General features: G+C 44.5%; 3 protein-coding genes across 28 annotated transcripts in view; all 3 read right to left on the bottom strand.

Moving 5' to 3' along the window:
- Positions 1–24,598, bottom strand: part of LOC127055754 (protocadherin gamma-C5-like) — a 342,247-nt gene that overhangs the window by 89,947 nt on the left and 227,702 nt on the right. Inside the window, exon 2 of one of the 26 annotated variants that reach the window (XM_050963044.1) lies at positions 5,573–7,198. The exons of the other annotated variants lie outside the window; for them this stretch is intronic. Coding sequence (XP_050819001.1) covers positions 5,573–7,198 — 1,626 coding nt within the window. The remainder of the gene's footprint in view (positions 1–5,572; positions 7,199–24,598) is intronic. 26 annotated transcript variants of the gene reach the window in all.
- On the bottom strand, positions 814–3,409 carry LOC127055783 (protocadherin gamma-A10-like). Its single transcript, XM_050963138.1, has one exon. It carries the CDS (start codon positions 3,241–3,243, stop codon positions 814–816), a length of 2,430 nt encoding a protein of 809 aa, XP_050819095.1. The 5' UTR covers positions 3,244–3,409.
- On the bottom strand, positions 10,372–12,969 carry LOC127055781 (protocadherin gamma-A8-like). The gene has a single exon (XM_050963136.1). The coding sequence runs from the start codon at positions 12,802–12,804 to the stop codon at positions 10,372–10,374; it is 2,433 nt and encodes an 810-aa protein (XP_050819093.1). The 5' UTR covers positions 12,805–12,969.

Below are 24,598 nucleotides of genomic sequence, written 5' to 3'. Positions count from 1 at the left end.
TTTAAATATATATCTGTATGTATGTGTGTATGTATATATGAATATACTTTCCAACATTTATAACAATTTCTATTTAAAGAATCACATCTACCACATACCTGAAATACACCCAAAGATACTTACCTATTGTTGGACACAAGACAATATTTTAATACAAGAATGACATGAGCGGCCCCGGGCTCTAAACCTCAAAGAAAACTTCTGAGAGAAACAATGTTTTTACACTTAGAGCCTTATTGTCCTTTTTAGATTAATTTTTTTTTCCAAAAAATCTATCCACTCACAGAAAGTGTTTCCAAATCAACTAAGAAGGTTCCAGGCTCATAAAATGAACTGTAACTATGCACTAGACAAAGTTCTCCTATAGAACTGCCCTAAGGTAACACAGTAAAAGGTTGCCAGTCATACTCTCATGTGTCTCAAATTTCAAGCATCTCTGAGAAGTTAAAATTGGTTCTAATAAACCCGTGTGCTCAAAATCAATCCTATGATGCAATTAAAAAATATTGAAATATCCCTGCACCAATGACAGATAAATTTAGCTATAATTATAGGTCCACTTCACCTAAAATAGACAAAGGCAGTGCAAGATTTTATATCAATCGCTATTTCATCGGAATTGATAAAGTGATTTAGATTATCTCTTCTGTGTAACTCGGTACAAACATTAGGGTACACACACACATTTTATTTATATGTACTGACCAAACACTCCGCTGGTTACAATACCACCTAATCTAATTCCAAATGAATTACAAGTGCCTTTACTGGCTCCACAAAATGTATTTAGATCATAAAATAGCGCCAAAAATATTAGCTCACCTGAACTGAAATCTGATCCCCATTACTAATGTTTAATTCTTCAGTAACTAGAATAGGATCCTTTATGTCACAAGTCTGCTGACTGGTCACAGTATTTGCATAGTTTGATTTGGGAAAGTTGAACTGGCTCTTTCTGGAGTCCGTGGTGGGAGAAACCTCACGTGAGTAGGAGTGAAGAAAAGCTCTGACTCCATCGAGCCCCACAAACTGCGAGACGGGAACTCCACTGAAAGTCACACTCGAGGAGTCAAACAGCTGCGAGTTTCTCCACCGGCGGAGCCTCAGGGCCACTAACACTATGAGAAAGGTAAAGAACAAGCAGGAAACGGAAGCCACAGCGATCACCAAATACAAGGTGAGGCTGGACTGGGGGTCTACAGGAGCTGAGAGGCTGCTTAAATCGGAGAGGATTTCGGGGATGCTGTCAGCCACCACCACCGTGACAGTGGCCGTGGCAGAGAGAGGGGGCTGCCCGTTGTCCTTCACTAAAACCACCAGACTTTGCTTGAGCGCATCTTTGTCGAGAAAGTAGCGCGCCGTCCTGATCTCGCCGCTGTGGAGTCCCACAGAGAAGAGCCCCGGCTCTGTAGCCTTCAGCAGCTGGTAGGAGAGCCAGGCGTTCTGCCCGGAGTCTGCATCCACCGCCACCACCTTAGTGACCAGGTAACCCGGCTCGGAGGAGCGAGGGGCCAACTCCACTCCCGTGGAGCCATCGGTGGGAAAGGAGGGGTGTAAGATGTGCGGGCTGTTGTCATTCTGATCCAGTAGAAAGAGAGTGACGGAGACATTACTGCTGAGAGGTGGGGAACCCCCATCCTGAGCCTGCACTTGGAACCGAATCTCCCGGAACTGTTCGTAATCGAAGGAGCGCAGAGCGTAGAGAGCCCCAGTCTCGGAGTTAATGGAGATGGAGGAGGAGAGCGGAGCTTCCTGGATCTGATCCTTGGTAACAGAGTAAGTGACTCTGGCGTTCTCCCCTTCGTCGGGGTCATTCGCTTTCAGAGAGAAAACGGAGGCTCCTCTCGGGTTATTCTCAGTGATGTAGGCGGTGTAGGATGTTTTATCGAAGAGGGGACCGTTGTCATTCGTGTCTAAAATTTGGAGTGGGATCGTGGTGGCTGTAGAAAGAGGAGGAGTCCCATTGTCCGTGGCGGTCACTGTGATGTTGTATGCTGCCACCTGCTCCCTGTCCAGGGCTCGGTCTGTCACCAGACTGTAATAATTATCCAACGATTTCCTCAGCTGGAAGGGGAGGTTGCTGGCTACGGAGCACGTGACCTTTCCGTTCTCTCCGGAATCTAGATCTTGCACATTTAAAAGGGCGATCACAGTCCCGGGGGGAGAGTCCTCAGGGACCGAGTTGAGGAGAGATGTGATTGTTAATTCTGGAGCGTTGTCATTCACATCACTAACAACGATCACAATTTTGGATCTGTCGAAAAGGCCTCCCCCGTCATGGGCTTGCACCTCGATTTCATATAATGCAGCTTCCTCAAAGTCCAAATTTCTCACAATAGTTACATCTCCCGTGTTCGAATTCAGTTGAAGTTTTTTGGAAGCTTTGTCTGTGATTTTTTGGAAAGAGTATTTCACCTCTTTGTTGACTCCTTCATCCAGGTCAGTGGCTTTTACTGTTACAACCGTGGAACCTTCAGGCACATTTTCCCAAACGCTCACTTTGTAGACAGGCTGGCTAAAAACTGGGGCATTGTCATTAGAATCGAGAACAATAACGCGGATTTGCGTAGTGCCGGATCTGACTGGATCTCCCCCGTCAGTGGCTGTGAGGATTAGATTGTGAACGGCTTGTTCTTCCCGGTCTAGAGACTTTTCCAGCACCACTTCGGCGTATTTTACTCCATCAGATCGCGTTTCAACATCCAGTAAGAAATGAGTGTTACTGCTGAGTTGGTAGCTCTGGATGGAATTTAGTCCCATATCCGGATCCTCTGCCTGACGCACAGAAAACCGTGATCCTGGCGCTGTTGTTTCACTGATTTTTAAATCGAATTCTTCTGACCGGAAGCTGGGAGCATTATCATTAATATCTGTGATTTCAACTTCGACCGGAAAAAGTTTCATTTTATCCTCCACTATAACCTCACAATTTAACAGACACATTTCCATCCCACCACAGATTTCTTCTCGGTCTATCCTTTCCGTGACGTATAAATGGCCGCTCTTAAAATTGAAAGCAAAATACTGTGTCCTACCTCTGGAAAGAATGCGAACGGCGCGATCTGAGAGCTGCTCTACATCCAGACCCAGGTCCTTTGCGATGTTCCCCACGGAAGAGCCTTTCTGCATTTCCTCAGGAATCGAATAGCGAATCTGCCCAGAAACTGCTTCCCAAACGGTAACCAGTATCATGCAGAATAGGAATCGCGCTGTACCGTGGCGGAGCTTTTGTGCATGAGTCATTTCCTTGCTGATGTGGCGCCGCCGATTCTCTGTCAGGGAATGTCTCTGTTTGGATTTTATCTTTGGTCAAATATTTCCGAAGTTATCGTGTATCTAATCAGGAGCCAATTTCAGCCAGTATCGTCCATTAATGCTTAGTCCAGAGAGATCCGGGGAGTGAGAGTCTGATCTGTGTGTTCTGTGCTGTGTAACAGCTGTGCTGCGCTGGCTGGATCTCTCTTCGAGTTTCTCTCCCTGATTGGTGAACAGCGGCGCTCAGAGTCTCAACCAATTACTGCAGTAGCTCTGTGCTGGACTGTGTACATTGGTATTTATATTTGACATCTAATCTTTGAAAATATGCTACATTCTGTTTTGTAGGTAAACAGGGGATTCCAATATATCCCCAGAAAACAAATACATTGTTGTCGGAGGCGAATTTGACTCTATTTCTCATACAGAGTTATTGATATATATTTGTAATTTTAATGTTTTCTGTGAATTACACATACATCGATTTTGCCAGAGTTATCGCTCTCTCTTTATATGTGGCACTTCAGTCTAACTGTGAATTTTATGAGAATTTCTCTCACTAACTGTATAGTTGTAATATACTGATATCTTCGTTTAGTAACCTTATACCTGACATGTACATCTGTCGCATTAAATAATATTTTGTTCACATTTCAGATATTTTGACTAAGTCAAATTTGTCATTAATTCACTATATTCATTATCAGCTCACTTGATGACACAGAAATATAGGAGCCATACATGGAGCGCTATCCTTGGCTGGGCTCGTCAAAAGGGTGATACAAAAATTGTACAATAAAGTTCCACATTCAGTTTTATAATAGTTATTACAATAGGAGGCTGTTAGATTCTTGGAAAAACTGCCACGAGAGGAATATATATAAAGCCAAAATATGAAAGGCTACACGAGCGCATGTATGTACACAGCCAAACCACATACACAGACACGTATATATGTGATGTTAATATCAATTTGATAAATTGCAGAGCAATATGGTTAATAAAATCAGGATTCTTCAATTTTTCACGCATATTTGACCACTTCAGCTGCACCCTGGCCACTGCTACACCCCTCCAGGAAATTGTCTAACATTCCAAACGGCTAAGATGCTTCAAGAATCTGAAATGTTGAATATACACTTTCCAGGGAAATTATGGATTACGCGCCTTCCCCTACACTGAAATATTTAAACTGTTCCGAGACTCGTGGTAGCTAGTATTCAGTTCAGTCATAACTCAGGGACAGTTGGGTCCATCTCTCTAGATCCTGGAGGGCTATAAGTAGATCTACGCTATTGCAAAGGAGTTTAACATTTCCAGTGGACTCAGCACTTGCTTGGAGGGCTCTGGGCTCTGGAAAGTACAGAGAGCCGTTCCCTCCAAAATGCCAGTTAAATGTATAAAAAGGCTTTTAAATATCATTTTACGAATATTTATGGCTCCCTATATCCCCTGAATATTTGGATTCACGGTAGCTAAGAGAACTTGGTGTGACAAGTGCAGATAAAGGCAGAAAAATAACCCTACAATAGTTTTTAATCACTCGGATATTTGTAAATCACTTTCCTCCACGTAAATGATGTTCCATATCCAGAACACATTATGGTAATGTATTAAGGTAATATTATCACCTATTTAAGCTGATCTGCAAAATTTCCTCATCGCTCTCCCACCGGTGAATAACAAAGTCATAATAAAAAACTTAGCTTTATATGATACCATATCCCAATATCATGCTACAAAATTCACAAGAAAGAGGCAAGACATTGGCCAAGCCATAAGCGCACTTTCTATATTTGCAGTTATAACAACTTCAAAACTTTTGGCACTTTTAACAAAGAGCAGTTCAAAAGAAGCATATTGAAGAATATTAATGAAAATTTACATATTAAAATTAAAAAGCTGTCCTATTTTTCTCTGTCGTTAACAGAAGCACATCATACTGGCGAGCAGGTATATAATATCGCTGAATAATTCACTTATTTAATTTAAATATTTTCAAATGAGACAAAATACGCTCTTTGCAAAGAGTGAATGGATTTGCAATTAAGCAAGTGTATAGGGCCTTAGAACATTTGAGTTTTATCTTGTGCTCAATCGCAGAATTCCGCTCTGACATGCCTTCTCTCCACTGTGGTAAGTCTTATCTTTAAAATGGGGATAACTTTCGCTGTTATGCACCTGAGAACAAATTCTGAGACCGCAAATACCATGGCAAAGGCGCAAAAGAAAAGCGTAAACACATTAAGGCAGCATTTTACAATGACTGCGTACTGTCTATAAAGATAGCATATGAGGCACCAAAACAGAAACTCACCTCCCCAGCAGTCTCTGTCCCACCACGTAAGCTGCTAGTTCCATTACCCATAAACAGCGTCCCTGCGCTGTCACTGCACAGAATATTCCCGTCCACATGCACATTGGATTGCAGGAAAGTGAAATCACTCTTCCTGGCGTCTGAGGACAAACACAGTTGATAGGAATAAGGCAAAGTACCATCTTCATAGTTGGGTGGAAACACCGAGCCAGTCTTGGAATAAGGCTCAGGACCAAAACACTGAAGTAATTTGGGTTTCCTTGAAGTTCTCCATTTCATCACAATGGCCAGTATCACAGTTAGGAAGAACAAAAATGAGATCAGCGCTAAAGCCAGCACCAAGTAAAACTGTAAATCAGACTGAGGTGCCGAGTCACCCGATTGGTCGCTCATTTCCGGAAGAGCCTCTTGGAAGTTCTCGGCAAACACCAGGTTGAGAGTCACTGTGGCGGACAGAGGCGGCTGCCCGTTATCCTTCACCAGCGTGACCAGCCTGTGCTTCACAGCATCTCTGTCCGCAAAGGCGCGGGCTGTCCGGATCTCCCCGGTGTGCAGCCCCATGCTGAACAGCGTCGGTTCCGTGGCCTGGAGCAGATGGTAGGAGAGCCAGGCATTGTGTCCTGAGTCAGCATCCACCGCCACCACCTTCGTCACCAGATAACCTGCCTCGGCAGAGCGAGGGACCATCTCGAACAAGGCGGAGCCATCGGCTCCCAGGGAAGGGTACAGGATGCGAGGGGCGTTATCATTCTGATCCAGAATAAACACCCTGACGGTGACATTGCTGCTGAGAGGCGGGGACCCGCCGTCTTGGGCCTGCACTTGCACTTCAAACTCCCGGAATTGCTCGTAGTCGAAGGAGCGCTGGGCATAGATAGCTCCGGTCTGGGAGTTAATGGAGATGTAGGAGGAGAGAGGCACCTCCTGGAGGTTGCTGCTCAGGATGGAGTAAGTGACTCGAGCGTTCCCGTCCAGATCCCGGTCTGAGGCTTCTACTCTGAAAATAGAGGCCCCCGAGGGATTGTTCTCTGGCACATAGGCAGTGTAGGAAGGTTTCTCAAAGACAGGGGCGTTGTCATTGATATCCGAGATCTGCAACAGGATGGTTTTCTGGGTGGAGAGAGGGGGAGAGCCTTTGTCTGTAGCTGTGATTGTGATATTGTACTCCGGGGTCCTTTCCCTGTCCAGAGAAGATTCCGAGACGATTTTATAATAATTGCGAGAGGAGGACACTATTGTAAATGGCAGACTCTTTGGAATGTAACAGGAGACCTGTGCGTTTTCTCCGGTATCTCGGTCATGGGTTTTGATCAGAGCTATCACTGTCCCGCGCACTGAATCTTCCGGTATTTGGCTGGACACGGATGTGAATGTCACTTCCGGGGCATTGTCGTTCTCGTCAAAAATTTCTGTTTGAATTTTGCAGTGAGCAGTTTGTCCACCCCCATCCCTGGCTTCTACTTCCAGCATGTATGTGTTTGTTTCTTCAAAATCCAAATTCTCTCTATTCGTAATTCTTCCGTTCTCAGGATCTAAATGAAATAGTGTACGCGCATTATCTGGTATGTTGCTGAATGAGTATGTGATTTGGGCATGTAACCCTTCATCCTGATCCGTGGCTTTCACCTGAAGCACTAAGGAGCCCCGTGGAAGGTTTTCACTCACACTGACTTTGTAGATCTCCTCAGTAAATACGGGGGGATTGTCATTGGCATCAGTGACATTAACCCTAATATGAGCCGTCCCGGATCTGACTGGATCCCCCCCATCCACGGCAGTCAGGATCAAGTGATGAGAGTTTTGCTTTTCGCGATCCAAAGATTTTTCCAGCACTAATTCTGGGTATTTATTTCCATTCGGGCTCTCCTTTACAGCCAGGGTAAAATGCGGGTTCTTGCTGAGTTGGTAACTCTGCACTGAGTTGATCCCCGTATCTGGATCTTGCGCTCGTCGTAAGGGAAATCGCGTACCTGGCAGTGCTAACTCATTGATTTCTAGTTCAATGTTACTCTTGATGAACCGCGGGGCGTTATCATTAACGTCCTGGATTGCTACATTTACATGGAAAGCATTCAAAGGATTTTCCACCACCGTTTCGAGTGTCAGGACACAAAGGGGAGTCTCCCCGCATATCTCCTCCCGGTCTATCCTGTCATTCACATACAGGTTGCCATTTTCCCCATTCACACTGAAATATTGCTTTTCCGAATTGACACTGAGCTTCCGCTGCTGCAATTCTCTGGTATTTAATCCCAAATCCTTGGCGAGATTCCCCACAAGGGAACCTTTGGCCATTTCCTCAGGTAGGGAATAACCAAAGTGCTCCGAGACCGCCCGGCAGAACAAAGACAAGAAGAAGGGAAAGAACAGTACTTGCCGTGTGACTGCCTGGCCCGGCTCTCGGCGCCTGATTTCCATCCCGGACCCTGTCAGATTTCCTCTCTCCTTTCCTTGTTGGTTTTTGGTTACATCAGATGTTTACAAACCCCATCGGGGCAAAGGAATCCGCGTCAGAGGGGTAAACATTTCGGTATTGTGTGTTCTAACGGCCGTTCCCTTTTCTCAGCCGGACCGTGAAGGTCTCTGTGTTATTTCCTCTGCGATCGTCGCAGTGTGACGGAGCAATCGCACTGCAAGAGGCTCCGGTGGATCTCCGGCTCCAGCCCTGGCTCCGCATTGGCCAACAGCGGCACTCCGAGTCTTAACGGGAGAACTGCAATAGCAGCGATTTTATCAAGGCGCCGTTCCAGCTTTACTCACAATCGTGGAGGTTTTCTTGTTTTGTTTTGTTTTTTTCTTCTAATTTCCGTATAAATGCAAAACATGTAGTATAGTAAAAACATTACCGTGAAGTATAAACAACTGCTTTTTGAATATAGAAAGAAAGAAAGATAGATGTGTGTGTGTGTATGTATTGATAGTGTAAAACTTACAATTCTTGAGATTTCTTTGCCTTTGTTTGCAAATATATGCTTGTATGCGTGGGTCTACAGCTTGATGTTTGTCAGTGTAACGAATATGTACAAGAACAACAATTTCCATGTAATAACCACATCTTTCGCAAACACTCCTATGGGTGAGATGCTGCTAAACACAGTTCCAAAGCGTTTGACAGAAAACAGTAGTTTTAAAATCCAATAGCACGAGCGATTGCAGGTTCAGAATATAAATCTAAACTCCCAAGCAAAACTGTTTTCGTGCTTAGCCCTTATTGTCACTTTTAGGTTATCTGTGCGTCGAAAGTAATCTGCCCACTCACAATACAAATGCTGTTTCTAAAAAGTACTAAGAAAATTGCTCTTGAGTTGAACTATAATGAAAAATCAGGCCCTTTTCTCTCATAGAACCGCGCTAAAGAACACTTTAATAGTTTTCCAGACATTCAAAAAATTAAACAGGAATGGAAAAGTGAAATGAGTCCTAGTGAGACAATACATTCAAAGTCTTCCCAGTGATACAAAGACAAAGACGACCGCCATAAGTACAAGCACGTGCCAACTCTACAAAAATATTTGAGTTAGCCTTTCTCTAATTGCTTTAAACAATGTGCTATGGAAACATATATTACTATTTTAATAAAAATACAATAAATGTTAGAATCTTTTCTTTTATTGGACCAACTTCTGTTGGTGAGAGATACAAGCTTTGGAGTTTTCCGAGAAGAGTTCGGTGTAATCTTGAATGCTTGTCTTTCTCACCAAGGAAGTTGGTCCAATAAAAGACAATACTTAACCCATCTTGTCTATCTAATATAGTGGAACAAACTGGGCTACAACACCTCATACAGAATCTTTTCTGTGCTAACTACATGCTATAAAAACATATTCCTGTAATGTGTCATCAATTTCTCTCAAATTCTCAAGGCTTAACTATAAGACAAAAGAACATTATTATTGCAGGAAAGTTAAAACATTGTTGAAATAGTCCAAGGATTGGCGACCTTTGGCACGTGCCCGCCACGGCTGCGGGAAGCGGTGTTCAGCACATCCCTCAGCCCCGCCTTCCCGCAGCCGGCATTGGCCTGGAGCAGGGAACCACGGCCAGTGGGATCCACGATCTGCCGCAAATAAACAAACCAGCCTGGCCAGCCAGGGTGCTTACCCTGAGGGGCCCCCTGCCAAAGGTTGCTGATCGCTGAAATAGTCTCTTCTTCTTAATCAAACATTTACATAACTTTAGCTTTATGATTATGTATTTCTACCCTGCATTATCTGCAATACGGAAAATCAGATAAAATCATATTTGGAGCTAAATATACTGGTTCATAAAAATAAGTTAATATTGAGAACTGTGCTGTCACTGAAACATTTTGCCCTTCAGTAACATTCTTATTCTCTCTGAAAATCTATGTTTCCAAAAATACAGGAAATTTTCCTTACTTTGTAATATCTCATGTAAGGTAACTCATATAGTATCACAGATTAAAGGCAGATTCAAGTTTTTAACAAATCACCTTTTCATGAGAACTGCAAAAGGGAATTAGGAAATCTGTTTTCTAAATGGGTTCTCAACATAAATATTATTACATAAAATATATTTATATATATATATATATATATATCCGTCCAATACTCTGAGGATAACATTGACTCCAAACCAATTCCGAATAGCATGCTAGAGTGGTTCGGATGATCAAAGTTTAAAAGAAAAACATCTAGTATAACTGAGACTCTCTCTCTCTCCCCGATCTCCAACATTCTCTCTAATACAGGCCCCCAAACACTTGATGCACTCAGTAATTCGCTAGCGATTAACAGGGAGCTACATTTACAAATATAAATCACAAGGTTAAACATATATTAGCTGACCTGAATGGACGTCTGATCCCTGTTATTGTCTAACTCTTCAGTAATTAGAATATGATCCTTTATCTCACAAGAGTGCTGACTAGTCAGAGTATTTGCATAGTTCGATTTGGTAACGTTGAACTGGCTCTTTCTGGAGTCCGTGGTGAGAGAAACCTCACGTGAGTAGGAGTGAAGAAAAGCTCTGACTCCATCGAGCCCCACAAACTGCGAGACGGGAACTCCACTGAAAGTCACACTCGAGGAGTCAAACAGCTGCGAGTTTCTCCACCGGCGGAGCCTCAGCGCCACTAACACTATGAGAAAGGTAAAGAACAAGCAGGAAACGGAAGCCACAGCGATCACCAAATACAAGGTGAGGCTGGACTGGGGGTCTACAGGAGCTGAGAGGCTGCTTAAATCGGAGAGGATTTCGGGGATGCTGTCAGCCACCACCACCGTGACAGTGGCCGTGGCAGAGAGAGGGGGCTGCCCGTTGTCCTTCACTAAAACCACCAGACTTTGCTTGAGCGCATCTTTGTCGAGAAAGTAGCGCGCCGTCCTGATCTCGCCGCTGTGGAGTCCCACAGAGAAGAGCCCCGGCTCTGTAGCCTTCAGCAGCTGGTAGGAGAGCCAGGCGTTCTGCCCGGAGTCTGCATCCACCGCCACCACCTTAGTGACCAGGTAACCCGGCTCGGAGGAGCGAGGGGCCAACTCCACTCCCGTGGAGCCATCGGTGGGAAAGGAGGGGTGTAAGATGTGCGGGCTGTTGTCATTCTGATCCAGTACAAAGAGAGTGACGGAGACATTACTGCTGAGAGGTGGGGAACCCGCATCCTGAGCCTGCACTTGGAACCGAATCTCCCGGAACTGTTCGTAATCGAAGGAGCGCAGAGCGTAGAGAACCCCAGTCTCGGAGTTAATGGAGATGGAGGAGGAGAGCGGAGCTTCCTGGATCTGATCCTTGGTAACAGAGTAAGTGACTCTGGCGTTCTCCCCTTCGTCGGGGTCATTCGCTTTCAGAGAGAAAACGGAGGCTCCTCTCGGGTTATTCTCAGTGATGTAGGCGGTGTAGGATGTTTTATCGAAGAGGGGACCGTTGTCATTCGTGTCTAAAATCTGGAGTGGGATCGTGGTGGCTGTAGCAAGCGGAGGAGTCCCATTGTCCGTGGCGGTCACTGTGATGTTGTATGCTGCCACTTGCTCCCTGTCCAGGGCTCGGTCTGTCACCAGACTATAATAATTATCCAACGATTTCCTCAGCTGAAAGGGCAGGTTGCTGGCTACGGAGCACGTGACCTTCCCGTTCTCTCCGGAATCTAGATCTTGCACATTTAAAAGGGCGATCACAGTCCCGGGGGGAGAGTCCTCAGGGATCGAGTTGAGGACAGATGTGATTGTCAGTTCTGGAGCGTTGTCATTCACATCGTTAACAACGATCACAATTTTGCATCTGTCCAAAAGGCCTCCCCCGTCATGGGCTTGCACCTCGATTTCATATAATGCAGCTTCTTCAAAGTCCACGTTCCCCACGACTATTAATTCTCCCGTCCTTGAATCCAAGTGGAATATCTGTGAAGCTTTATTAGCTATCTTTCTGATTGAGTATTTTACCTCTTGATTTATTCCTTCATCCAGATCAGTCGCTGTCACTGTCACCATCGTGGACCCCGCAGGCATATTTTCTAAAACATTAACTTTATAGATGGGCTGACTGAAAACTGGTGCATTGTCATTAGCATCGAGAACAATAACGTGGATTTGCGCAGTGCCGGACCTGACTGGATCTCCCCCGTCAGTGGCTGTGAGGATTAGGTTATGAACAGCTTGTTCTTCGCGGTCCAGAGACTTTTCCAGCACCAGTTCTGCATATTTAACTCCATCTGATCCGGTCTGCAAGACCAGGGAGAAATGCCTGTTACTGCTGAGGTGGTAGCTCTGGAGAGAATTTATCCCTAAATCTGGGTCTTGCGCCTCCTGCAGGGGATACCGCGATCCCGGTGCAGTTATCTCGCTGATTTTTACTTCCGATTCTCCTGCCTGGAAGTTAGGAGCATTGTCATTAATATCTGTGATTTCAACTTCAACTCTATAAAGCTTCATTTTTTCTTCAACAATAATCTCAAAAGTTAATAGACACTTCTCCATCCGGCCACAGATCTGCTCTCTGTCTATTCTCTCCGTTGTGATTAAATGGCCGCTCTTAACATTTAAAGCAAAATATTGCGTCCTACCTTTTGATACAATGCGGACTCCGCGGTCTGAGAGCTCCTTTATATCCAACCCCAGATCCTTTGCGAAATTCCCCACAATGGAGCCTTTCTGCATTTCCTCGGGAATCGAGTAGCGAGTCTGTCCAGAAACTGCCTCCCAAACTGTAACCAACATAAAGCAGAACAGGGCTCGCTCTTTGCAGTGCCGGCGCCTTTGAGTTTCTGCCAATCCCATGCTGATGTGGACACGCCGCTGATCTTATGTCAAGAAATGTGTCTTGATTCTGTATTTGGACCTCCTGATTCCTGTAACGTTGATAGTTCAACCAGAGTCAGTTCCTCCGAATATCTGCCTTTGCAATGTTCAATCCAGACCCATTGAATGTGCTTGTGATCTGTCTGCGTTCAGTGCTGTGTAACAGCAGTGTTGGACTGGCTCGATCTCTCGTCGCGTTTCTCTCCCTTACTGGTGAACAGCGGCGCTCAGAGTCTCAACCAATAACTGTAGAATCTCCTTGGTGGAATTATTGACCGGTATTTCCACTGGCTAGTTAACGCTGCCTGTAAATATGCTCTTTTCTCATTATTGTGTATGTATTCGTCTGAGGTACACACAAGGAATACAATTTTTGTTGTACTGAATCGGACTTTATTAGTTATAAGGATTTAGTAATTACATTTTTGTTTAAATTTACTATGCTTGATTATGAACTACAAATACATACAGGGCCCACTCCATCGTTTTTGCCCCCCAAGCTGCAAAATAAAAATAAAAATAAAAATCGGAGACCGCAAATACTATGTCAATGGAGTTTCATTCTTCCGCGGCAATTCAGCGGCAGGTCCTTCCCTCCGAAAGGGACTGAGGGACTTGCCGCGGAAGAGCCGGATGTGCCGCCCCTTTCTGTTGGCGGCCCTAAGTACATATATATATATGTTTCTCCAAGCTGACTCACCACACTGCATTCCACCCTGGTGGTGCGCTGTGCAATTGCTGAATGCTAACATCTTTGTAGTAATCTTATATCTGATTTTTACATCGCTAGATGTATTTCAATTTTTTTCTATATCTGACTTGTTCATTTTTGTTGCTCAAGACAATATATTCAGTTACTGCACTATGGATCAAATATTAATAAACAATTCAGGAGCGCTGTCAGTGAGCTGGCGATATCTATTCTGCGATATACAATAATTTGTACTCCATATATTTATCACTCTGTCAATTTTCATACTGAGTTTATAATTTTCATACTGAGTTTAAGACAATGGAAGTTTATTGCAAATGGTGCTAAAAGAATGCTACTTTAAGACGCATATATATTCCAATAATCCACACATTTCAAATATCAAATCACATAAACACAACACACAGGTAGTAGTCATACAATGTGATCAATTGCAGAGACAGATGGTGAGGAAAATCAGGTGATTTTATGGTTGGTTGTACATCTTTGAATGCTCTGCCCACTAATGCACCTCTTCCAGGATAGTGTTTAATATTATAAAGCTACAAGAAGCTTAAAAACGGTATTTTAAAACTATCAAACAGGCAAAGAAATATTTGGTACATGTCCTTATCATCCACAAAAATAAAATAAAAACATGGGGCTTAGCCCCATGGTAGTCAATAGTCAGTCACACACCAGTGCTACTTTGAAGAGGCCATATCTTGAATTGCAAGAAATAGGAGCACTGTCCATGCTGCAGAAAAGGAGTCACAACATTCCAGTGGTACTCAGTACTTGCTTCTAGTTTTGGAAAGAGTAGAGAAACTAGCCCTTATAATATTACATATTCACATTTATATACAAAGCCTTCTTAAAATATATTATCTAAATATTTAAGGCATCACATGACCACTGAACATTTGGACTCATGGTAACTAAGGGAGCCTGGCTTAACAGAAGCAGGTAAAGAGAAAAAAATAGGCTCAACAAAATTTTTAACAAATTTTCCCCTTATAAGACATGTGGCATGGACAGTCACAGGACGAGGTGTTTAATGGTTTTATCATCACTTTTTTGGAATGACACACTTAACTGTCTAATGGCCATGCCACTGTTGAGTAAAGCAGCCATCACAAACTTATGCAGATAAAACCTTCATATCACATCATAACTTCATGTTATATAGGTGATATGTAAGAGGTGAGAAACTGGTGGAATAAAAAATAATCTCTTTATATATTTGTAACTAACCTGGTTCCTTTTGAACTTTAAAAAAATTGGTCAAAACTATAGTAAAGAAGAGAATTATCAGAGACATAGATAAACATGATACATTTGAGAAGAGTTAAAAGGGTTTTTCTAAGGGGAAATTATTCCTCACCAATCTATTCGAATTATTTAAAGATGTCAACAAGCATGTGGACAAGCATGATCCAGCTGATACAGTCTACTTGGACTTTTAGAAAACCTTTGACAAAGTCCCACATCAAAGACTCTTAAGCAAAGTAAGCAGTCTTGGGATAAGAGGAAAGACCCTCTCTTGGCTCAGAAACTGTTTAAAAGATAGGAAACAAAGGGTAGAAATAAAGGTCAGTTTTCAGAATGTAGAGAAGTAAATAGTGGGGTCTCCCAAGAATCTGTACTGGGGTCAGTGCTGTTCATAGGGTAACCAGATGTCCTGATTTTATAGGGACAGTCTCGATATTTGGGACTTTTTCTTATATAGGCACCCACATCCCGATTTTTCACATTTGCTATCTGGTCACCCTAGCTGTTCAACATATTCATAAATTATTTGGAAAAGCAGGTAAACCATTTGCAGAGGCTATAAAATTCCTAAAGACAAGTAAATCCAAAGCTAACTATGAAGAACTACAACTGGATCGCATAAAACTGGGTGATAGGGCAACAAAATGGCAGATGAAATTCAATGTTAATAAATGCAAAGTAATGCACATTGGAAAAATAAACCCTACTATACATACAAAATGATGGGGCCTAAAATTAATTTTTACCATTCAAGAAAGAGATCTTGGCATCATCATGGACAGTTCTCTTAAAACTGCAGCCAATTAGTTCATTTTAGCATCCATGTCAGAGAATCATAGACTTTAAGGTCAGAAGGGACCATTATGATCATCTAGTCTAACCTCCTGCACAATGCAGGCCACAAAATCTCACCCACCCACCCCTGTATCAAACCTGTGTCTGAGCCACTGAAGTCTTCAAATCATAGTTTAAACACTTCAAGATGCAGAGAATCTTCCAGCAAGTGACCCGTGCCCCACGATGCAGAGAAAGGCGAACCACCCCCCCGTGCTTCTGCCAATCTGCCCTGGAGGAAAATTCCTTCTCAACCCCAAATATGGTGATCAGCTAAACCCTGAGCATGTGGGCAAGACTCACCAGCCAGACACCCAGGAAAGAATTCTCTGTAGTAACTCAGATCCCACCCCATCTAACATCCCATCATGAGCCACTGGGCATATTTACTGCTAGTAGTCAAAGATGAATATTTGCCAAAATTAGGCTATCCCATTATAACATCCCCTCCATAAACTTATCAAGCTTAGTCTTGAAGACAAATATGTCTTTTGCCCCCACTCAGAGCTGCCCAGAGGATTCAGGGGGCCTGGGGCAAAGCAATTTTGGGGGCCCCTTCCATAAAAAAAATGGCAATACTATACAATACTATATTCTTGTGGGGGCCCCTGCGGGGCCCAGCACAAATTGCCCCACTTGCTCTCCCCTCACGGGCAGCCCTGGGAAAAATAAATCTTCTGCATCTCGGCACAAACCCAGTTTAGAGAAAACTTCTTAACAAGGTATCACTGGTTCTCAGTATCAGCTAGCGCTAAAAGGCGCTAAAGCTCATTAAAAGGGTTGGACAAATATTTTCCGTCAAAACTTTTTCTGGATCGAAAACGAGGGGTTTATAAAAAGCAGAAAAAAATCACGTCTGTTTTCCTTCAAAATTTGTTGTGTTCTTTTAAATTGAAAAGCTGAAATTAGTCTGCCAAAATCTGAATAGTCTGGTTTGGGGTTTCAGAAGTGTGTGGCCAAATATTTGCTGCTTTCTGTGTTTGATTGTTTAAAGAAACAATAAAAAAAATCTGCTTAAAAAATCCAAAAATTTTGAACCACCTCAGCTTGTGACCAAACGCCTGAGCCCATCCAGTCAGAGATTTTTTCAGGTTTCTGATAGTCTGCTAGCTTCCTTGACTCATATCTGTCTCCATAACTTTGGGTTCATTTAGGTTAGAACATAAGAACAGCCATACTGGGTCAGATCAAAGGTCCATCCAGCCCAGTATCGTGTCTACTAACAATGGCCAATGCCAAGTGCCCCAGAGGGAGTGAACCTAACAGGTAATGATCAAATGATCTCTCTCCTGCCATCCATCTCCACCCTCTGACAAACAGAGGCTAGGGACACCATTCCTTACCCATCCTGGCTAATAGCCATTAATGGACTTAACCTCCATGTATCTATCTGTTTCCTACAGACTGGCTCCATGGGGTCCCTCACAAACTGGAGACGGTTACTGTGGGTTTGTCTTTAGTATAGCTCATGCACATACTCCATGAACTGAGCATTTGAGCTTGTTCCAGAATCTGGGATGAGCTTATGTTGTGAAAACTGAAATGCTCAAAATAGCACATGCATGTGAATGGACACAGGGTGATAACATTAAATTAACCCAGGGGTTCTCAAACTGGGGGTCAGGACCCCTCAGGGCATCATGAGGTTATTACTGGGGGTCGCGAGCTGTCAGCCTCCACCTCAAACCCCTCTTTGCCTCCAGCATTTATAATAGTGTTCAGGGGCGGCTCCAGGCCCCAGCATGCCAAGTGTGTGCTTGGGGCAGCATGCCGTGGGGGGCGCTATGCTGGCCGCAGGAAGGGTGGCAGGTGTCTCCAGTGGACCTCCCGCAGGCGTGACTGTGGAGGGTCCGCTGGTCCTACGGCTCCGGTGGACCTCCCGCAGGTGTGCCTGCGGAAGGTCCACCAAAGCCATGGGTTCAGCGGACCGTGGGACCTGCGGGAAGTCCACTGGAGCTGCCTGCTGCCCTCCTAGTGGCCGGCATAGCACCCCCCGTGGCATGCCACTGTGCCTGGGGCTGCGAAATGTCTAGAGCCACCCCTGATAGTGTTAAATATATAAAAAAGTGTTTTTAATTTATAAGGGGCGGGAGTCACACTCAAAGGTTTGCTATGTGAAAGGGGTCACCAGTATAAAAGTTTGAGAACCACTGAGTTAACCTCTCTGGAGTCTCAGGGAATGTAGGAGGGGGGTCTCCCTTGGTACGGTTGGGAAGGATATTGCTCTTCTCATGTGATCCCTCCACCAATGGCTAATTTTAAATGAAGCTACCTTCCCCTGACGTGAATCTCCCTATGGCACTGAAATTAAATATAGACTATAATTTGGCATTTGAGAAGTGAAAGGGATGGTAGCCCTAATGGAAAAGCTAACAGCAAGCCTCAAACTGATGAATGAGCTTTAGGGTAGGGAAGGCTATGCCTCCCAAACAGCCTGGCCCTGCCCCTTATCCAACCTCCACCCACTTCCTGCCCTGCGACTGCCCACCCCCCTCAGAATCCCTGGCCCATCCAGCTCCTTGTCCCCTCACTGTCCTCCAGAGACCCCACCACCACCACAACCACCCTGGGATGCCACCCCTGCTCCCTGTCCCCTGACTGCCCCGACCCCTATCGACCCCTCTGCTGAGTCCTGACAGACCCCTGGAATGCCCACAATCCAACCCCGTTCCCTGTCCCCTGACCGCCCCCCAACCTCTGGCCCCTCCCTGTCCCCTGACTGTCCCTGGGACTCCCTGCCCCTTATCCAACCCCCTTGGCCCAGGCCCCGGCCCCTTACCCCCAGCTTCCCACTCACCCAGAGCCTCAGCCCATCCAGCAGCTTCCCTCGACAGCATGGCTCCGGTGTGGCCCGAGCTCCTCCTCGCTCAGAGTCACATGGTAAGGGGGCAGGGCTGCGAGCTCCAGCTGGGCCTGAGTTCCCTCTGCTCAGCATGGAGCTTGCAGCCCCGCCCCCTTACCACGCGGCTCTGAGCGGGGAGGAGCTCAGGCCCCCCCCCCCCAGCCATGCTGCAGCTGTTCAAGGAAGCTGCTGGATGTGCTGAGGCTCCGGGAGAGGGGCGGAGGTGGGGTCAGGTCGGGTCGGGACCGGGGAGAGCCTCGGCCATTCTTGTGGGGGCCCCTGCGGAGCCTGGGGCCTGGGGCAAATTGCCCCACTTGCCCCCCCTCTGGGCGGCCCTGCTCCCACTAATCCCCTGGGAAGGCTGTTCTAGAACTTCACTCTTCTAATGGTTAGAAACCTTCATCTAATTTCAAGTCTAAACTTCCTGATAGCCAGTTTATAGCCATTTGTTCTTGTGTCCACATTTAGCTTAAATAATTCCACTCCCTCCCTGGTATTTATTCCTCTGACATTTTTATAAAGAGCAATCATATCTCCTCTCAGCCTTCTTTTGGTTAGGTTAAACAATCCAAGCGCTTTGAGTCTCCTTTCATATGACAGGTTTTCCATTCCTTGGATCATCCTAGTAGCCGTCTTCTGAATCTGATCAAGTTTGAATTCATCCTTTTTAAACATGGGAGACCAGAACTGCACACAGTATTCCAGATGAGGTCTCACCAGCGCCTTGTATAATGGTACTAACATCTCCTTATCTCTTCTGGAAATACCTCGCCTGATGCATCCCAAAACCACATTAGCTTTTTCACAGCCATATCACATTGGTGGCTCATAGTCATCCTGTGATCAACCAATACTTCGAGGTCCTTCTACTCCTCTGTTACTTCCAGCTGATGCCTCCTCAGCTTATAACAATAGTTCTTGTTATATTAATCCCTAAATGCATGACCTTGCACTTTTCACTATTAAATTTCATCCTATTACTATTACTCCAGTTTACAAGGTCATCCAGATCTTCCTGTATGATATCCCGATCCTTCTCTGCCCACATCCAGACTAACCCGCTGTATCGGCGGGTTAAAATCGATTGCTCGGGGATCGATATATCGCGTCTAGTCTGGACACGATGTATCGATCCCTGAGCGCGCTTACATCGATTCCGGAACTCCATCAACCCAAACGGAGTTCCGGAATCGACACGAAGAGCCGCGGATATCGATCCCGCGCCGTCTGGACGGGTGAGTAACTCGATCTTAGAAATTCGACTTCAGCTACGTTATTCACGTAGCTGAAGTTGCGTATCTAAGATCGATTTTCCTCCCCTAGTCTGGACGTGGCTTCTGTATTAGCAATACCTCCCAGCTTCAAGTCATCCGCAAACTTTATTAGCACATTCCCACTTTTTGTGCCAAGGTCAGTAATAAAATAATTAAATAAGATTGGTCCCCAAACGGATCCCTGAGGAACTCTACTAGTAACCTCCCTGTAGTCTAACAATTCACCTTTCAGTATGACCCATTGTACTCACCCCTTTAACCAGTTCCTTATCCACCTTTCAATTTTCATATTGATCCCCATCTTTTCCAATTTAGCTAATAACTCCCCATGTCGAACCGTATCAAATGCCTTACTGAAATCAAGGTAAACTAGATACACTGCATTTTCTTTGTCTAAAAAGTCTGTTATCTTCTCAAAGAAGGAGATCAGGTTGGTTTGGCATGATGTACCTTTTGTAAAATCATGTTGCATTTTGTCCCAATTACCATTGACTTCAATGTCCTTGACTACTTTTTCCTTCAAAATTTTTTCCAAGACCTTGCATACTACAGATGTCAAACTGTTTCCCAGATCACTTTTTCCCCTCCTTTCTTAAAGATAGGAACTATGTTAGCAATTCTCCAGTCATACGGTACAACCCGTGTCATGGTATAACCCCCACTCTGAACCTTAGTGTCCAAAAGATGGAGTACCAGCATGAATCCCCCTAAGCTTAATTACCAGCTTAGATCTTGTAGTGCTGCCACCAACCAGGACTTGCAGTGCTTGGTACACTCTGGTCCCCTCAAAACCTTCTCAGAGGACCCCAAGACCCAGACCCCCTGGATCTCACACAAGGAAAGTAAACCCTTTCCCCCACCGTTGCCTCTCCCAGCCTTTCCCTCCCTCCCTTCTCTCTCCCTATCTCCCACCAATTCCCTGGTGAGTACAGACTCAATTCTCTTGAGCCTTAACAAGGGGAAAAAATCAATCAGGTCTTAAAAAGAAAAACTTTTAATAAAAGAAAGAAAAAAAGTAAAAGTTGTCACTGTAATTTAGATGGTAAATGTTACGGGGTCTTTCAGCTTATAGACACTAGAGAGGAGCCTTCCCCCCAGCACAAATACACATTAAAATCATTCCAGCAAAAGACACATTTGCAAATAAAGAAAACAATCAAAAAGACTAAACAGCCTTCTACTGGTACTTACTATTTAAATAGAAAATTAGAAAGCCTGTAGGTACGTCTGGTTACTCTCAGAATCCAGAGAGAACAACAGACAAACAAACAACTCAAAACAAAGACTTCCCTCCACCGAGATTTGAAAGTATCTTGTCTTCTGATTGGTCCTCTGGTCAGGTGGTCCAGGTTCACTGCTTGTAACCCTTTACAGGTAAAAGAGACATTAACCCGTAACTATCTGTTTATGACACCCTGAGTTTACAGATTCATTAAAAATACTTGCTAATTGGCTTGAAATTTCAGGTGCCAGTTCCTTTAATATTCTTGGATGAAGATTATCCGGGGCCCTCCCAATCTAGTCCCATTAAGAATTTCGAGTTTGGCTTCTGCCTCAGATGTGATAATATCTACCTCCATATCCTCATTTCTATTTGTCATCCTACCATTATCCCTAAGCTCCACATTAGCCTCATTAAAGACTGAGGAAAAGTATTTGTTTAGATATTGGGCCATGCCTAGATTATCCTTAACCTCCACTCCATCCTCAGTGTTTAGCGGTCCCACTTCTTCTTTCTTTGTTTTCTTCTTATTTATATGGCTATAGAACCTTTTACTATTAGTTTTAATTCCCTTTGCAAGGTCCAACTCTACATGGCTTTTGGCCTTTCTTACTTTATCTCTACATGTTCTGATCTCAATAAGGTAGCTTTCCTTGCTGATCACTCCCATCTTCCATTCCTTGTAGGATTTCTGCTTTTTCTTAATCACCTCTCTGAGATGCTTGCTCATCCAGCTTGGTCTACAATTCCAGCCTATGAATTTTTTCCCCCTTCTTGGGATGTAGGCTTCTGATGGTTTCTGCAACTTTGACTTGAAGTAATTCCAGGCTTCCTTCACCTTTAGATCCACAAGTTCTTCAGTCCAACCCACTTCCCTAACTAATTTCCTTAATTCTTTAAAGTTAGCCCTTTTGAAATAAAAAACCTTAATCACAGATCTATTTTTGTTTATCCTTCCATTTAGTTTAAACTGAATTAGCTTATGGTTGCTCCAACCAAGGTTGTCCTCTACAACCATTTCTTCTATGAGGTCCTCACTACTCACCAAAACCAAATCTAAAATGGCATCCCCTCTTGTTGGTTCAGTAACTACTTGATGAAGGAATCCATCAGCTATCACATCTAGGAAAATCTGAGCCCTGTTATTACTATTACCACTCGTCCTCCAGTCTATCTCTGGGAGGTTAAGGTCTACCATGATTACACAATTCCCATTAGTATTTACTTAATTAAAAACATTAAAGAGGTCTCTATCCATATCCAAATCAGATCCCGGCGGTCTGTAGCACACCCCAAGCACTATCTCAGGGGAGGCTTTAGTAGCTTTCTTCCCCAATGTGATTATGCTCAGACAGACTCTGTCTTATCCATTCCATCACTTCTTATTTCTTTACTGTTTACATCATCATTGATATACAATGCTACTCCACCACCTTTGCCTTTATTTCTGTCTTTCCTAAACAGCACATAGCCTTCAATACCTGTACTCCAGTCATGACTACTATTCCACCATGTTTCTGTTATCCCTATAATATCCAGTTTCACTTCCTGAACCAGTAACTCTAGTTCCTCCATTTTGTTACCTAGACTCCTCGCATTGGTGTACAAACATCTTAATTCTTGCAGTTTGGCTTCACTCACATTCTTTTCCTGATTAGGCCCAGACGTTCTACCGCCAGTATCACCTATTAGAATTGTATCTACAGTACCTTTCCTCCATTCTCCTACCCATGACAGTATCCTTTCTTGCTTTGTGTTCTTCCCTCTCGATGTTAAAATCCCATGTGGCAATTACCTGGACATCTCCCAACCATCTCCCCACAATTCCTAGTTTAAAGCTCTCTTAATCAGTTTTGCCAGCCTCCTAGAAGTCTGTTTCCCTCCTTACTCAGGTGAAGTCCATCCCAAGAGAACAGTCCTCTGTCCATGAATGCCTCCCAGTGGCCATACATCCCAAAGCCCTCCTTATAGCACCACTGTCTGAGCAATCTGTTGATCACCATAATCTTGTCACACCTTTGTTGCCCTTCTCTAGGAACAGGCAGAATCTCATTGAAGATCACCTGAGCCTTGATTTCCTTAAGTGGCTTCCCAGCCTGGCATAGTCCCCCTTGATACATTCCAGTGAGAATCTAGCCGTATCATTTGTTCCCACATGAAGGACAATCAGCGGATTCTTTCCGGCTCCTGTTAGGAGCCTCTTCAGCCTCAAGTCCACATCCCATATCTTAGCACCTGGCAGACAGCACACCCTTCTGTTCTCTGGATCTGGTCTGCTTACAGGCCTGTCTATTCTTCTCAGTAAGGAATCCCCAATCACGTAGTCCTGCCTTTTCCTGATGATGGTGCAATACTCTGGTCTATCCCCTGTTCTCTCTGGCTGCAAGTCCTCTCGATTCCTAATCACCCTTGCAATCCTCTGCAACCCATCCCGTATCCTCCTGGGGCTCATGTTTGGTGTCATCTCCATTGACTCTTCCCCTCCTCTTATAGGGTGAGCTGCTCTTCTCTTCTTCTTTGCCCTCTCACCTTCAGTGTCCACCTGCTCTGCCCCTTCTTCATTTTCCAACTCTGCAAACCAGTTTGTGAGCTCAATTTCTCCTTCACTGGCCCGTCTTTTCCTCTGCCTGGTTCTCTTAGTCTCATGCTTCCACTGTCCACTTTCCTCACCCAGCAGTCTCTCCTCAGAGTTCTTTGGTCCTGCTTCCATCTGCAAGTCCGAGCTTTTCCCTTTGGCCTCATCATGTCTTTGCTCTATCATCCGCTCGAACCCCCTTCTAAACTCAACCAGTTTCCACCTGCATCTCCAATCCTTGGATCTTTTCTTCCATCAGCTTTATCAGGTGGCACTTCATGCAGACAAAACTCTTTTCAGGTGCCCCTTCCAGGATCAGGTACATGCCGCAGCTTCCACATCCAATCATCTTCATTGTGTCTTCCACTGCTTGGGTCACTACAACTGCTGCCTCTGTATCTGTCATAGGCTTCCCAACTCAATCCTGTAAATCTGGGAAACTCAAACCAACCCAAAACACCACCACCCACAGCAAAACAAACCCCCAACAAGTACCAAGACACTGATAGAACACTGCACACTTCCTTCAGTAGCCTGTGTGTTCCTTTGCCTGCCTCTCTTAGACTTCCCCCAAACTCCCCCTGTAAACTCCCAATCAAACTCCCGTTTACAGCTCTGTTTGCTGGCTCTTGTGCCACTGCAGCTGTCCATTTATCATTGTGCTATTTGACATTTCATACATAATCAGTGAGGCTAAATAGACTTAAATTGTAGGATTACAGAAGTATAAGACTGCAAGTATTTAGGAATGATGACTGTAGGTAAAAACAATGAGGATCCCCTGTGGCACTTTAGAGACTAACAAATTTATTTGGGCATAAGCCTTCATGGGCTATAACCCAGTTCATCAGATGCATGGAGTGAAAAAAGTAGGCAAATATAAATACACAGCACATGAAAAGATGGGAGTTACCTTACCAAGTGGGCGGGGGGGGAGTTCAGTGCTAACGAGGCCAATTTAATTAGGGTGGATGTGGCCCATTCCCAACAGCTGACAAGAACGTGTGAGTATCAACACAGGGAAAATTATTTTTTGCAGTGACCCAGCCATTCCCAGTCTTCA

The sequence above is a fragment of the Gopherus flavomarginatus genome, chromosome 7 (assembly GCF_025201925.1).
Source record: "Gopherus flavomarginatus isolate rGopFla2 chromosome 7, rGopFla2.mat.asm, whole genome shotgun sequence".
NCBI classification, from domain to species: Eukaryota; Metazoa; Chordata; order Testudines; family Testudinidae; genus Gopherus; species Gopherus flavomarginatus.
This window is presented reverse-complemented; position numbering and strand designations above follow the sequence as displayed.